Here is a 15318-nt window from a genome sequence, read left to right on the forward strand (position 1 = left end):
ATGCATACAGAAAAATGGGTAATACAAATAATCATACCTTGTTTGACTTGTAGGTTATCTCTCAACAGTGTGATGAAATACTTGTGGTCTTTTGGGGCATCTGGAGGCTGAGGGTTCATGGGCACTTCAGGGGAGATGAGGCGAGGAGAGCACTCTTCACACAAGTAGTGTTCAGGGGAGTCAGTGACCCCCATGCAGTCACAGTGTTGCCACACCAGACAACGCTCACATTGGATCATGACTCCCTCATCCCGGTGAAGGTTGCACACACACCGAATCACATCCTCATCTTCAAATTCTTCGTTTGGAGAGGAGTTTGCGAAGGCAGGTGGCAGTGCATCTTCTCCAAGAACCTCCTCCAGAAGGGGCTTGAACTGCAGCTTACATTCACTGTACACTCGCCGCAGACCAACGGCCATCTGTCCAATTTCAGTGTTGCGTCCAAAAAATCTAAGGTTATTGGCAAAGAGACGCATTACATCTCGGTCAAAAGACTCAGCAGTGATGTAATGTCCAGTAAGGATGTTTTTCTCCAGCTGAGCTAAATCAATTGGCTCACCAACTCTTGTGTAGTAAGTTGGGTACTTCTTTTTCGAGGGCAGTGTCATGAATGGGGTCGCCAGGGGTTTGTCGTTGGCGTCCCTTGAAGCAACAAGTTTGTCATAGATGTCCTTGAATATCTGTGCTAATTTAGCTAGTCGAGTCATCTCTGGATCATCCTCTGCCTGGGCCAATCGTCTTGTTTTGACAGAGCGGGCAGTGTTCAGAGCCGTGAAGTGGGTCAGGAACTTCTCAACCCTCGTGCTTGGTTCCTCAGGATCCTCCAGCACCTCCTCAGCTTTCTTCTCTGCACAGCGACTCAGCCGATCTCTTGATCTCTTAACTTTCTCTAGATTGCGAATGAGGAAACAACGGTGTGTAAGGATGAAGAGTTGCTGTTGGTGGGACAGAGGCTTCATTGGTGTGATATGTGGCCGTGGAAGGTAGTTGTCCACCTCTGATGCAGCTCCACGCTTACGCTTCTTGCCGACCTCCTTCTTTGCAGCCTTCTTCTTATCGTCCACGTAGCCGTTCACCCTCTGAGACTTTGCCCCAATCACTCCCCGGCAGTTGTCTGACCCACACTTGCACTCCTGTCCCTCCGCTGGGTTGAAGAGGGAGAAGTTGTAGTCGTAGGTCAGTTCAGTGCCAAGTTCAATGTCCTTGAGGGCAAAAAGGGCCATGCGGTACTGGCCATTGACATACCACTTCTGCATCTCACAGTTGGGGTCACAGGAATGATTCACAAAGCGACAGTCGCCCCCCATGCGGTGGCCATCAATCACCATACCTCGGTCCAGGTTAAGGCAGTAGTGGTGGGTGTCGTTGGCATACCTTGTCTGCATCCTGATCTTGAATTCCTTCTCGCTCACTACCTCCCCGACATACTCCAGGATGAAGGTTCCTGCCTTGATGGTCTCGGTGGTCCTGATGCCCCAGCCTTTGTCAGGTGTCATGAAGCGCTGAAGGCAGGTGCGGTATTCGTGTCTCTGAATGGGCTGGTTGCCACATGTGTCAGTGATGGGACAGGTTTGGGAGGAACACTCAATGAGCATCATCTTGTTGATGCAGTCGTCACCACAGCCACGCTCCCCTGGCTTGGTTGGTCGCTTGCAACTACAAGGTTGGGACTCATAGTCATGATTAGGTTTAACATCATAGTAGACATCTGGAAAGTGGAAAAGGAAAAGAAAATTAAACATTTCTCAATTCATACTAATGAATGCAATGATACATATAAAACTACAATCACATAAAATTTGTAAAAGGATCTTAAAGTAATACTTGACATATATGCAAAAGACATACAGTCAGAGACATTAACTCACTGCTCTTGATCTTCTTGTAATTCCATGAGGGCACAATATCACGGCCAGGCAGCATGTTGTGTTCATGCAGCCACCACAGGTCGTAGGGCAGCACAAAGTCAATCTGCCGCTCCCTCAGCCACTTGCGGCAGTAGCAGGGAGGAGGGAGCAGGCCGTGGATGTGCTCCTCGGGGTCGTAGGTCAACTTGTTCTTTGGCATGGACACTTCTCCGTTTCTCCTCCGAGGCCTGTGATTGTGATCTGGCTTAGGGATGTGCTGGGTGATGGCTTACACAGTGATGTGACTAAAGGATGTGCCCGAGTGATGTGATTTGCTACATTGTGATCTGGAGTTGGGTGCTGAAATGTGCCTACTGTGTGTGCTCATTGAAGTGGTTTCAATATAAATTTGTTTGATTGTGTGCTGGATTTGTGGTTGTGCTAGTGTGTGTGTGTGTGTGTGTGTGTGTGTGTGTGTGTGTGTGTGTGTGTGTGTGTGTGTGTGTGTGTGTGTGTTATGTACTAATATGTGATGTGACTGGAATAAAATATACAGTGACTAGTCAGACATCTGTGCCAGGTTATAACGTCAAGAAATGTGCCATTTCTTGCGTCACCTATGAAGTGTGAGACAGTGCTGGCTTGGGTACCGAGTGGGAGCTGTGTCACGTATAGAACCAATCCATATATGTGCCAGGGCCAATTTAGGGATGTGCTGGGTTGTGTTTGGCTTGGGTGTGTAATGTGCTAGACTGTGTTCTGTGAGGGCTGGTGCTGGGGTAAGAGTTCAGCAGTAATGGAGTGATTTCAGGGTTGTATGGATGATCACCTACCACATGATCTACCTTGCACTAAACCAAAGACTCATCTAATCAAGCTCTTCTCTCTCTCACTAAACCTACAAAATACTCTAGTTATCCATTCTATTTAGGAAAGCTTTTCATTATATTTGTCACAGTATTTCAGGTATAACTTCAATGATTTTAACAAGAAAAGATCATCATATTTCAATGACTTTTACAACTGGCAGTATAAAAGAGAATGACACTCACTCTCCCTCCTTGTAGTAATCCGAGAAAAGTCCGGCCACGAGGTACTTCTTCCTCCAGCGCGGCACTTTTCTGTGTCCTGTCAGGGTGCGGCTGCTCTCGTCCCCGGAGGGTGGCTCACTACTGGGCATGGACTCTGAGGACAGCACCACTGCATCACAGTCATCCATCTGTTGGGAGAAAATTTGTTAGTGTTTGTTTGTACAGGCTGTCACATTAAGAGACACACAAGAATGACATATTTATTAGTTTGTTAAAGCCAGTCACTGTTTGAGGATAGACAAGGAATGGTCAGATAGGTGACTTCATTTGACTATCAATTTCAAATTCCTCTTCTTTATGACTCATTGAACAAAAGGAATAAAAGGTAATCCATCATGATAAACAGGCATTAAACAAATTGGGTTAACTGTACCTCCTCCTCGGCATGTCTTCTTGGCCTCTTCCCTTCTGACTGCACTGTTCTCACACTCTCTTCACTCAGGTCCCTCTTCCTCCTTGTCCGACATCCAATACCAGTGGCCACTCTCTCCAGCATCTTCTTCAACTGCTGCTCATCTTGCTCAGTCTCTATCTTCTTCTCTTGAGGGACAGCTTCAGGAGGCTTAGTGGATCTCCTCTCCCTCAAGGACTCCCGCAGCTGCTTGGGTCCCTTCTCTGGTGACTGTGAGGGAGACACTGACGGTGCTCTTGATGATGACTTTCTTTCTGTGCTTGTCTTCTTTGGGCGTCCTCTTGGTCTTGGTGTTGGGATGGGTACAGAATCTTTGGATGCTGGGGTATCGACTCTGATTGTCTTTGCTGCTAGCTGTTCAGACTCTGGCATGGGAGCAGCAGGAGCACCAACAGCTTCCTTGCCTTCGTACTTGACAGGGTTAGGCTCTGAATCACCGGGTCTTGGCTGGGCACTGGGGTCTGCAGGAGGTGGACAAGTTGGTGCTGCACTGCTGCCTGGGTTATTGACTACCATGTTTCCTGAGTCTGTCTTAACTGAAGTCTCTGATATTTCCATGGCATTCTTATTATCACAGGGTTCACCATTAGGCTTCTCTTCAGTCTCATTCTCTTTCTGGTCAAGGTCTTTGGTCTTGCGTTTCTTTTTCCTTATGGTCGGGAATCCTGTCCTGTTTCTTTTCCTGCGTTTAAGCTTTTTCTTTTTCTTGGAAGGGGGCGGTTCGTTATCTTCTGTGACTTCAGCAGGTACAGGTTTGTCAGTCACCTTTGGAATCGGTGACCTCAACTCCCTCTTCTTCTTCAGTCTTTTCTGAGGCACTTTTATGGGAATTTCCACGGGACCCTCCTTGTCAGAAGAGAAGCCACTCTGGTCACTTTCATAGAGCGGATCATGTTCACTGGGAATGTCACTGTCTGAGTGTGTGCCAGAGCTTTCCTTTGGAGGCTCAGTTTCAGATACAGTCTCTGTTATCTGAACAAAAGGCTCCAAGGCTTCCTGAAACTTCTCAACACTCATATCATCACTGGGCTTCTTTTCCTCCACCTCCTCCTCCTTCTTCTCAGCAACACACACTTTGGGGCCATTATCACATGTGGATTCTTCCTTAGGTAGCAGCACATTACTGGTCTCCTTCGGGGGCAGTTCTTTGGTAGCTTTGGGGGACTTGTTCACTGGCACTTTGATGGACAGTTCCTTTTCTTTCGTCTTAGGGACTTCCTTCTCCACCTTACCCTTCACCAGACCTGAGGTGGCCCTGGTGGCAGTGGCTGGAGTGTGGCTCAGCTCCACTTCCAGCCGATGTCTCTTCTTAGGAGTGGTGGTTGTTGTGGTGGTGGTGGTGGTGGTAGCACGGGATGAGGCACTGAGTTCCCCGCCGGCCCGAGTCACAGGGTCGGGTTTGTCCACCACCTTACTCACCACTGCCTCGGGTACACAGGACACCAACAGTGCCTGGCTCTCCTCTGGGGACTCAGCACTCTTTATAACTACATCAGGTACAAGAGTTTCTTCTGTCCGCTTGGAAACAGGTTCCTCGTACTTCTTGGCAATGGTGGGGGTGACCTCACACTTCTTCGCCAAAGAAGCAGTGACCTCACACTTCTTTGCTACTGAGTTTGTGACCTCATATTTTTTGGTTACGTTATTATTGGGTGCTATGGTGTCCTCAGATTTTTTAGGTAGCTCCTCGCTGCTGTGCTTGATGACCTTGGTGTCAGGCTTCACAGGCCTCGGCGTCTCAGCAATCAAGTTTGAGGTCTTTGGAACAGACATCTTCTCTGGTCTGGGGTCAATCTTGGTGGTCAGCTTGTCTTTGTCCTCCTTTTCGACTCTCATTTCCTTATCACAGTTTGCTTTCTCGCTGGCTTTTGTTATACCAATCTCACTCTTCACACTGTCCACCTTGGGCGGCTCAGGCGTGGCAGGGACTGCTGTGGAGATGTGGCGGTGGCGCTTCTTGAGGGGCAGACGCTGCTCGTTGGCCTCTGTCCGCTCCCGACCCTGAAGCAAAACCAGACACATTTGAAGTCTTGAGTGACTTACTAATTTAAAGCTCCATATAACAATTTCCTGCCTGTCTACTTCAAAATGAATTACATTATTTACCATAAATCTAAATATAAGAAAGGAAAATGAATTTTAAACACACCTGCTTAGGAACCTCCTGCAGCTTCTTCTTCCTCTTCCCTGATGCCTTCTCCTTGCCACTCTCCCCCTCTGTACCTGATTCCCGGTCACTCGTCCTTGTCTTCTCGCTCCCTCTCCTCTTCTTGGCCGCCAGCGACACCTTCCTCAGGCGGAATATAGAGGGCAGGAGCAGCTCACCGGGTTTGGACTGTACCAGGATGGGCGCCTTGGAGATTGAACACTGCTGGATCCCCCTCATGAGGTCCTCCAAATCAGCAAGAAACACAGGATCTACGATGTTCTTGTGTTTGGTCTTGAAGTGCTTGGGTTTCTTCTTTTTCTTCTTGTGTACCTGCTTGAAAGCCAAAGACGTGGGGCAGAAGGCTGGCCGGCCATTCTCACTCTTGATCTTGCTCTTCATTTCTTGGTTTCGGTACACCTTTTCAAAGATGGCCGGTAATTCCTTTTTCCTGCCACGTTTCTTCTTCCCCTCAAATGGCAGACCATCGGTTGTGAATTTTGGCTTTGAGTGACGTTTGCGGTGTCTTCTCTCGGAATCATGTGGGGTGGCGAAGGGCAGGTCCAGGAAGGTGTAGGGATCACTGGTGGACTCCAAGGATTCCCCATGATCGTCAACTCGGCCAGATAATTTGTCAGACTTCTCACTATTGCGTACCTTTTCGTTGATGATTTTGTGCATGATCCTCTCACTGAAACACTTCTTGCTGGCTGCCGTGGCTGGGAGGTTGTTGCTAGCAGAGTTAACATCCTCTCTTTTCGGGTACTTCCTCGGCCGTCCCACCGGCCTCTTGCCCTTGAATCCCTTGTCTCTAATTTTTCTATCATATTTCAAAGAATTGGATGGTTCAAAATTAGTAATCTGCACATCAGGGTTGGCACTGGGGGGATTGGCACTTTTATCTGCACAAGACTCAGCTTTGTGCTCACTTTGTACTTTATTTAACTGTGGTTCCTGGAGGGGTACACTGGGTTCTAACACTGGAGGGATCTTTTTGGGTCTGCCTGGCCCCCGTCTCAGGGGAGGGATGGGCTCTGGCGGCGGAGGGAGGTCCTCACTGTCTATGTCATTGCTCCACTTGCTATCACTACACGTGTCCATAGCACTGGCCACTGGCACATCCTGTCCGTGTTCACTCTTACAGCACGAAACATTATCTGTGTCTCTTGTTAACTTATGCAAACTGTCCTTGAAGTCCACGGCATTTGGCTGTCGGTCTGTCTTCTTTGGTTTCTTATTTTTTGATCCTTTAGGTCTGCCACGGGGTCTCTTGGGCATGTCTGGATCTTTCTTTGGTCTTCCTGGTCCCCGCTTCTTGAGGGTTCCCTGCTCCTCCAGGCTGGTCCGTTTGGCGTTATCTGCATGCAGGACGGGTGGGGGGTCCACCTGGCACTTGAGAGCTGGCATCTGGGGTGAGTGTGGGGGGTCGTCATACTCATACTGAGGTGACCCCAGTAGGTGCGGTGGAGTGACAGCTGGCAGCAGCGTGGGGGGTGGGGGAGAGTCCTGAGAGACGTAGGTGGGGGAGAAGGGCCGGGTGTGGCCTCCAGAGCCATCACTAGCCTTGCCTGCACTGTAAGGGGGTGAGTGGTGATGTGGCGGTGACCCGATGTGGTGCAGGGGAGAGCCATTCACCGACTGTATGCCGCTATCCGGGGAGACATTGGACACATTACAGTCCAGGGGAACATAACTTTCCAGCTCTGGCATGGAGGGCGGGTCAGAGTCCTCCTCCTGGTGGGTGTCCTTCCCTGGCAGCACAGCCCGAGATGTCCTTCCTCGCTTCTTCTTGTCCCCAAATGACAGATCGTCTCGGCTCCTGGACCCAGACTCTGCCCTGGGACTCCTGGCTGCTCTTTGTTGTTGCTGTTGCTGTTGTTGCTGCTGCTGTTGCTGTTGGTTCAGTCTAACTTGGCCTTGCTGTGGAGGCTGCTGCTGCTGCTGCTGTTGCTGCTGCTGCTGTTGCTGCTGCTGCTGCTGTTGCTGCTGCTGTTGTTGTTGTTGCTGTTGTTGCTGCTGCTGCTGCTGATGCTGTTGTTGCTGCTGGCGGGCTCGGCCACGCCCGTCCACGTCGTCCAGGTCATCCATGAGCACTGTGTTGAACTTGAGAGCCTCCTCGCCCACCATGGCCATGGAGTTGATGGCCTCGTGCACAATGACATCTGGCAGGTCATCGTCCTCTTCCCCAGCAGCAGCGGCAGCGGCAGCAGCAGCAGCAGCGGTAGGGGGTTCCTCTCCTTCTGTGTCTGAACCGCCACGCGACACCACCACATCATCAGTGAATCCATCGAGGGACACCGAAGAGCCGTCCTGGTGGCCGCTGCCGCTGCTCACATCAGGCAACAGGGCCGCCAAGTCCTCTTGGTCCAACACCTGTCAAAGGAGGGCATGACTTAGCATGACATACACACATGGCCACTTCACAGCATATATATATATATCATAAGCTGCCTCACTCACTACTGAAACTGCTGTGTCCTCATTAACTCAACAAGTAATACAAAACATAATGGACAAGACACACAACACATAAAAACAAGAGTAGTCCACATGCCTGGAGTCCCTCGTGGTCAGTTGAGATCTGGGAGAGGTGGTGTGCGAGGCGTGAGATCTGCTCCTCATCGTGGTCTATATGGTGGTGGTGCACGGTGGGCGCCGAGGCTGCCACTCCGACGCACCCCATCAGGCCGCCCACGCCACCCGTACGGTATACCGACGCCACCGGTACTCTCATGTCGCCCTTCACGCCACCGCCCTGCAGGAGGAAGAGATGGAGTCAGCTACAAGCGTCAATATAAGCTAGTTAGGAGCAATAATGTACTATCACTGCACTTCTGAAGGTACAAGGGATACAAGGGATGGGGTCAGTTACATGCATCAATTTCAACTGGTTAGGAGTAATAATACCATCACAGCGCTCCTGAAACGAGTGGTATTACTAACTCATTATCTGTCGGTCATACTCATTACGAGGCAAAATGTGTAATGGTAATAATGATAATATGTATTCCATGTCATTACTGGTGGTGGCCCGAGGTGCTCTCCCTGCCACGAGGAAAATGACACACGCAATGCAAATCCTGAACATGGAGGGCAGTGACAACCGTGAGAAACGCGTGGCCAGGATGAAGTGACGGAGAAGACACATGCAAAAGAGTGAGAAAAGTGGATGAGAGAGAGAGAGAGAGAGAGAGAGAGAGAGAGAGAGAGAGAGAGAGAGAGAGAGAGAGAGAGAGAGAGAGAGAGAGAGAGAGAAATTGCCTAGGTGGTAAATAAGACAAAAGCAGTGAAATTGGGTAAACAAATAAAACAAAACAAAAAATACCACAAATAGATTAACAAAGAAAAGATAAAAAAAATAGCAACAACAACACGGCAAACACACACACACACACACACACACACACACACACACACAGTAGAGCAACATCTAATCTCCCCTCGGAACCTTCAAAAACAACAAATTCATGACATTAGCACTCACAAACACCGCCGGGAAACACAGGAGAGCGATAAAGGCGTGTAAGACTGGGCTGGGCTGGGCTGGGGCAGTGGGATCGAGCGGGAGAAGGGGGATGGAAGGCAGGGACAGAATGGGGACAGGACGGGGACACAACAGATAGCATTCCTAAACATTCCGGTGTCTTATCTTCACTTTTAACAGGTTCTAGTGGGAGTGACAAGTGGCTTCATGATGCTAGTGATATTTTAACAAGGCTTTCGTGCTTATTAATCGTAGACTATACTGGAAACTCGTACTAATTATCTCCGTGGTTGTCCAAAGTATTTAGCCCAAGAAGACGAGAACACTGTAAAACGTATTATTATTTACCTTGTGTAGAAAGTTCTGCCCAATTTTAGATACGCTTTGTTTTCTCATAAGTTCAATTTTTCAAAAGCCACCCCGATGATTAGTTAGGTTCTGATGATGATAGAGAATTCTTATTATTACGACCATGAAGACCACTACCCTTGAAAACCCTTAATAACTTCCACTACAGCCTGTTAAATGATCACCCCATGAAAAATCTCAACTCACACTAAACCCTGTTAAATTTACACCGCAAACATGAAAATACCTTTGAAAACTCTTAACATATTTTTGCTAAAGCCTGTTAAACTTACAATTCTAGAAAAAAAAAAAAAAAAAACACCCTTGAAAACGTCCGATAACTTCAACTTAAGCCTGTTAAAAGCAGTGGAGGAGCAAGGACACGTAAACAAGAAAACGTCGTCCCTTATTCTGCCTCTCACTTCCCGCCACCGAGTACGTAGCGAGAGGAAAGGTTCACAAGCTAATCTCCACCTCAGACTCCAAGGATCCCGAGACGAGACACAAATCCGGAATTTAGGCGGGGAAACCACAGGCAAGAGGGAGGTGGAGGGAGTCAATGTCCTGAGGGGGCCTTTCTTTACTACTGCGCCAACACAACACTTCACTACATTATTGTCTGCATGCCGACTGTTGTGTCTGTTTGTGTCTGCTGTGTCCCCTTCGCTGCCTTATCTCTCGGCTAGTGTATCTCGGTACCTGGACAACTAGCGAGGGAAAAAAGTAGTAGTGGTAGTGGTAGTGGTAGTGGGTGGTGGTGGTGGTGGTAGTAGTAGTAGTACAAGTTCAGCTGGGAGGGTTTGGTTGGTTGGGTTTGGCTGGTGGTTAGTGTGCCTTATATGTAAGCAGGCAAAGGACAGGGTCAGGAAGCTGTGGTGCAGGTTTTACACTCATGAGAATCTGCTGATAACACACACACACACACACACACACACACACACACACACACACACACACACACACACACACACACAGGATCATTAAGGTGTGATAAGGCGTGGGACTGCAGGCTAAACACACACACACACACACACACACACACACACACACACACACACACACACACACGTCTATCCGTTTCTTCCCTTATTCCAGCACACATCAATTCCTCTCTTCCCATCCTTTCCTTCCCTAATCAGTCAGCCACACGCCCCCTTCCTGCCCCTTGCACACACACACACACACACACACACACACACACACAGACAATCAGATGTAAATATAATTCCTCCCTCCCTCTGAGTCGCGGATGTAAACAAGAAGATTTTCCCCAGCCAGCCATCCAGCCAGCCAGACTTTGAGCACCGTAGGTAATACTGAGATAAATAAAGACGAGATGAACAATGCCAAAAAAAAAAAAAAAAAAAAAAAAAAAAAAAACGGGTCGCGAGGCAAGCTGCAGGATAAAGGCTCGTATTTAGAAACCCTTTACTCTCACCAAGACTGTTTTTCAAGGCCACAGAGATGATTAGCATGGTTCTCAAGTGTGAGTCTCCAGCTGCTGATATAAGGTTAATATTCCTTCGCTAAAAACGTAAAAAGACATCCTTAAAACCAGTGTAACTTCAACTGACGCCTTCGGAAAGCAGTGGATGTGCTGCGTTGAAGTGTTAAAGACTCCTGTGTCGAATCTGCTTCATTTAAATAACGACACACGAATCCTTTCTGTTTACTAACCCCCTCCCCACGCTCTCCTACACTACCTAAACCCTTCTCCACACACTTCCTACCGACACCCCTCCGTCCCTTACCCCGCCCCGTCCCCCAGTAAGTGTTAGGTGCACAAGGGCGCCACAAACAGAGCCTTGGACATCGGTAATCAATAACTGCGGGTGAGTTTGAGTGAAATGAGAGACGCTGGTGGGAGGGAGACAGTGAGAATAAAAAGGGAGCAAAAAGGCAAAAAGCTGAATGTGTGGAGGAGGAGGAGGAAGAGGAGGAGGAGGAGGAGGAGGAGGAGGAGGAGGAGGAGGATGGATGGATGGATGGATTTTAATATTAGGCGCCGCAACATCAACGGTCGGTCACCACAATCACCATCATCAATAACAACATAAGTTTAACTAAACCAATATCCACCTCTCTTTTTCATTATCTACGCGTTGACGGAGGAGGAGGAGGAGGAGGAGGAGGAGGAGGAGGAGGAGGAGGAGGGTGGAGCCAAGCAGAGGTCGAGCGGGCAGCCCGCCTTGTCCTCACAGCAGGGAAGCGGCAATGAAAATTAATCTCTTTTAATAGTGCGGCGATCATTCCCCAGGGGCTGTAGGTAAGACGCTAAATGCTGTGTGTGTGTGTGTGTGTGTGTGTGTGTGTGTGTGTGTGTGTGTGTGTGTGTGTGTGTGTGTGTGTGTAAGAGATAACGACACTCTTTTCTTCTTCTCTTTTCTCTTCCTCTTTCTATACTACAGTTACTAAGAATTACCTAAAAGGAACTACTACTACTACTAATACGACTCGCAGAATAACAATGACTATCACCTACTACTGCTACACACACACACACACACACACACACACACACTGACAAAAAAGAAACTCGTAGATCACCACCACCACCACCACCACCACTACCACCACCAGCATTACCTTCCTTCTACATTACATAACAAGCCCTCCCCAGTCCCTCCAATTCCCCTCCACACATCCCATCACCTCCGAACCCACTTCCTCCTCCTCCTGTAGTAGTCTTCCTCGCCACAATCAAAGCTGCCACCTCTTTATGACGACCACAATGCCCTCCCACCACCACCACCACCACCACTACTACTACTACTACTACTACTAACATCCGTCGCCGTCCCTCCGTCTTATTACCTCAGAACACGACATAAGCGCCACAACCCTCACTCACTACCTCTCCTATTCCCTCTCCCTCCCCTTATTCTCCTCCTCTCCCTCCCACGCCGGCAAAACACCTTCCCACCCGTGAATAAAAGAGAGGAGTAATGGTAATAATTGGAGAGAGAGAGAGAGAGAGAGAGAGAGAGAGAGAGAGAGAGAGAGAGAGAGAGAGAGAGAGAGAGAGAGAGAGAGAGAGAGAGAGAGAGAGATATGCAATCAAACTAACCCCGTCATAGCGACCTCATGGTATCGATGTGGGAGTTTTGCACTCGATACTATTACTACCGAGGAGGAGGAGGAGGAGGAGGAGGAGGAGGAGGAGGAGGAGGAGGAGGAGGAGGAGGAGGAGGAGGAGCCAACCAAGCCACCCCACTCAATAAAGACGAAGATCCTGCAAAATGGCAAGCGTCAATGATATTTTGGCGGGACTAAGGAGGTTTCAGGAAGTCCTCCTCCTCCTCCTCCTCCAGATACGCCTCACTGCTCATAACTAGGAGGAAAAAGAGTACAAGTCGTCGATTCTCACAAAACTTAACCACAGGAGGAGGAGGAGGAGGAGGAGGAGGAGGAGGAGGAGGAGGAGGTGGTTCGCATCAAGTTTACGCCGTGTTACTTCTTGTGTGTGTGTGTGTGTGTGTGTGTGTGTGTGTGTGTGTGTGTGTGTGTGTGTGTGTGTGTGTGGTAAGGAGTTCCCGCCCTCTCCTCTCACTTTCACTCACTCTCACTCCTGCCCTCTGCTTTCACTCTTACTCACACTCACTCACTCACCCTCCTCCTCCTCCTCCTCATCTCACGTGTCTGTTTGATAAGAGGAAACATTAATGTGTGTGTGTGTGTGTGTGTGTGTGTGTGTGTGTGTGTGTGTGTGTGTGTGTGTGTGTGTGTGTGTGTGTGTGTGTGTGTGCGAGGACGAGGAAGAAAATGAGAACGAGAACAAGGACAAGGACAAGAAGACAAATGTGAAACGGGACAGGAAAGAAAACGAGACAGAAATAGAGGAAAACCAGGAGGAGGAGGAGGAGGAGGAGGAGGAGGAGGAGGAGGAGGAGGAGGAGGAGGAGGAGGAGGTGCGGGTCGTGAAGTAAAAATAAGGGGGTCGTGTTCGTGATGGTGTTGGTAGTGGTGTTGCCAGGGTGTCGTCCCGGTGGTGGTGGTGGTGGTGGTGGTGAAGGCACAAAGTTTCTGAAGCACAAGCAGGTCGGGTCGGGAGGCGCAATAATCATAAATCTGGCGGCAATGATTACACGGCGGGACAGAAGCACGCAAGCACCGCCACCACCACCACCACCACCATCATGACACGTCTGGCCACCACCACCACCACCACCACCAACACCATTACTTATATAACTTCCGAGGATTTCCACTATTACTTTCATCACCACCTTTCATATTTTGTGTTTCTTTATTCTCTCATCATTATTATCAGTATCATCACCACTATCACTATTCTTTATGTTATTTATTTACGTTCACTATCATTATCAGTTCACGTGTCACTATCATCATTACTATTATCACCATCCCGATTGTTTCTACTGTTTATTTACTTTCACCACCATTATCAGTTCACTGTGTCACCATTATCATCATTGTCATTATCCTTCCGTCTTGTCATCGCCATCATTATCACCATCACTATCCTTTTCTGGTGCTTATTTGCTCCCACCATCATTATCAGTTCAAGGATTATCACTGTCACGTTCTCTATTATCATTTAGCAGTTTCATTTGCATTCATCACCTTCACTGTTATCACTATTACCATCACTATCATCACTGCCACTCTCTCCTGTAGCTGATGCCTTCTAAATCTTCATCACTAGCGATAATGATACACCAATAACTATCATCACCATTTATAATACTCACCTTCTTTAACACTATCACTGTATTACATCACCATCAGCACAATCACTCTCACAATGCACACAACACCAGATAGAAAAAAACGACACACACTCTCTCTCTCTCTCTCTCTCTAACCAGTACTCACACTAAACGCCAAAATAAATAAATTAATAAATGGCCAGAATGAAAACAGAAAATCGGGTAATCCTACAGGCATAACAATAACAAAACGAAGCTCAAGCAACACTGATAACGAGGAATATTCATAGCAATGCGCGCGTAATGACAACAATTGAGTCACGCACCTGTCTGACATAACAAGCGAGCACTCCATCAACCTGCGACAACACTCAGAGATACTAATCACTTTATAACGAAGGAGGGACAGAGGGAGGGGATGAAGAAGAAGAAGAAGAAGAAGAAGAAGAAGAAGAAGAAGAAGAAGAAGAAGAAGAAGAAGAAGGAAGGAAGAAAGAAGAAGGAAGGAAGAAGGAAGGAAGAAGAAAGAAAGAAAGAAAGAAAGAAAGAAGAAAGGAGGAGGAGTAGGAGGAGGAGGATAATAATAATGACGATGATGACGATGAAGATAAAGAAGAAGAAGAAAGATAAGAAACCGATTAACACATTACAGCAAGAAAGAAAAGCTAAAAACTGGTCAGCACGTTAGCAGCGGACAACACCTGCTAGGAGGCAATAATTAGTAGTGGCCAGGTAACACCAACACCGTCACAACACCACCACCATCACAACACCACCAACACCACAGAAACCAGCGATAAACAAGAGAAAAACACGAATGGTTAACATGTTCAGAGTTGAAACGGCGAGCTGGGAATGCAGTGAGCCGAGACGAGACAGGGATCACCACCACCACCACCACCACGCCAAGGTGTCCCCACATTCCCCATCTTTGCCACGAACACGGAATGCTTGGGTAAAAATATAATACACTCACGAACTGACTCGAGTGTACAGGAGGAGGAGGAGGAGGAGGAGGAGGAGGAGGAGGAGGAGGAGGAGGAGGAGGAGGAGGAGGAGGAGGAGGACCAAGGAGGAGGAGGAGGAGGAGGAGGAGGAGGAGGAGGAGGACACAGCGATGGTGATGATGTTGGAGGAGGCGGAGATGGCGAGGTCAGAGTCCCATGTCGCGCAACAAAATACTCTTCCTTGAGCTCCTTTCCACCACTGTTTAATTCCACCACAAGTTTTCCTATCCACTATTCCTCCACCTCCATCCTTCCAATCCTACCTTCTGTCTCTCATACTCCTCAACAAACCCTCCTTTCCACTTTGTTTCTC

At 48.4% G+C, this 15318-nt stretch overlaps 1 protein-coding gene across 1 annotated transcript in view; it reads right to left on the bottom strand.

Moving 5' to 3' along the window:
- The window catches only part of LOC123507007, a 114098-nt gene that overhangs the window by 6424 nt on the left and 92356 nt on the right, over nucleotides 1-15318 (bottom strand). Inside the window, exons 4-9 of the mRNA XM_045259503.1 lie at nucleotides 8051-8251; nucleotides 5500-7869; nucleotides 3312-5351; nucleotides 2900-3066; nucleotides 1869-2095; nucleotides 38-1708 (exon numbers count right to left, since the gene is read on the bottom strand). Coding sequence (XP_045115438.1) covers nucleotides 38-1708; nucleotides 1869-2095; nucleotides 2900-3066; nucleotides 3312-5351; nucleotides 5500-7869; nucleotides 8051-8251 — 6676 coding nt within the window. The remainder of the gene's footprint in view (nucleotides 1-37; nucleotides 1709-1868; nucleotides 2096-2899; nucleotides 3067-3311; nucleotides 5352-5499; nucleotides 7870-8050; nucleotides 8252-15318) is intronic.

This window comes from Portunus trituberculatus, chromosome 21, assembly GCF_017591435.1.
Source record: "Portunus trituberculatus isolate SZX2019 chromosome 21, ASM1759143v1, whole genome shotgun sequence".
NCBI classification, from domain to species: Eukaryota; Metazoa; Arthropoda; class Malacostraca; order Decapoda; family Portunidae; genus Portunus; species Portunus trituberculatus.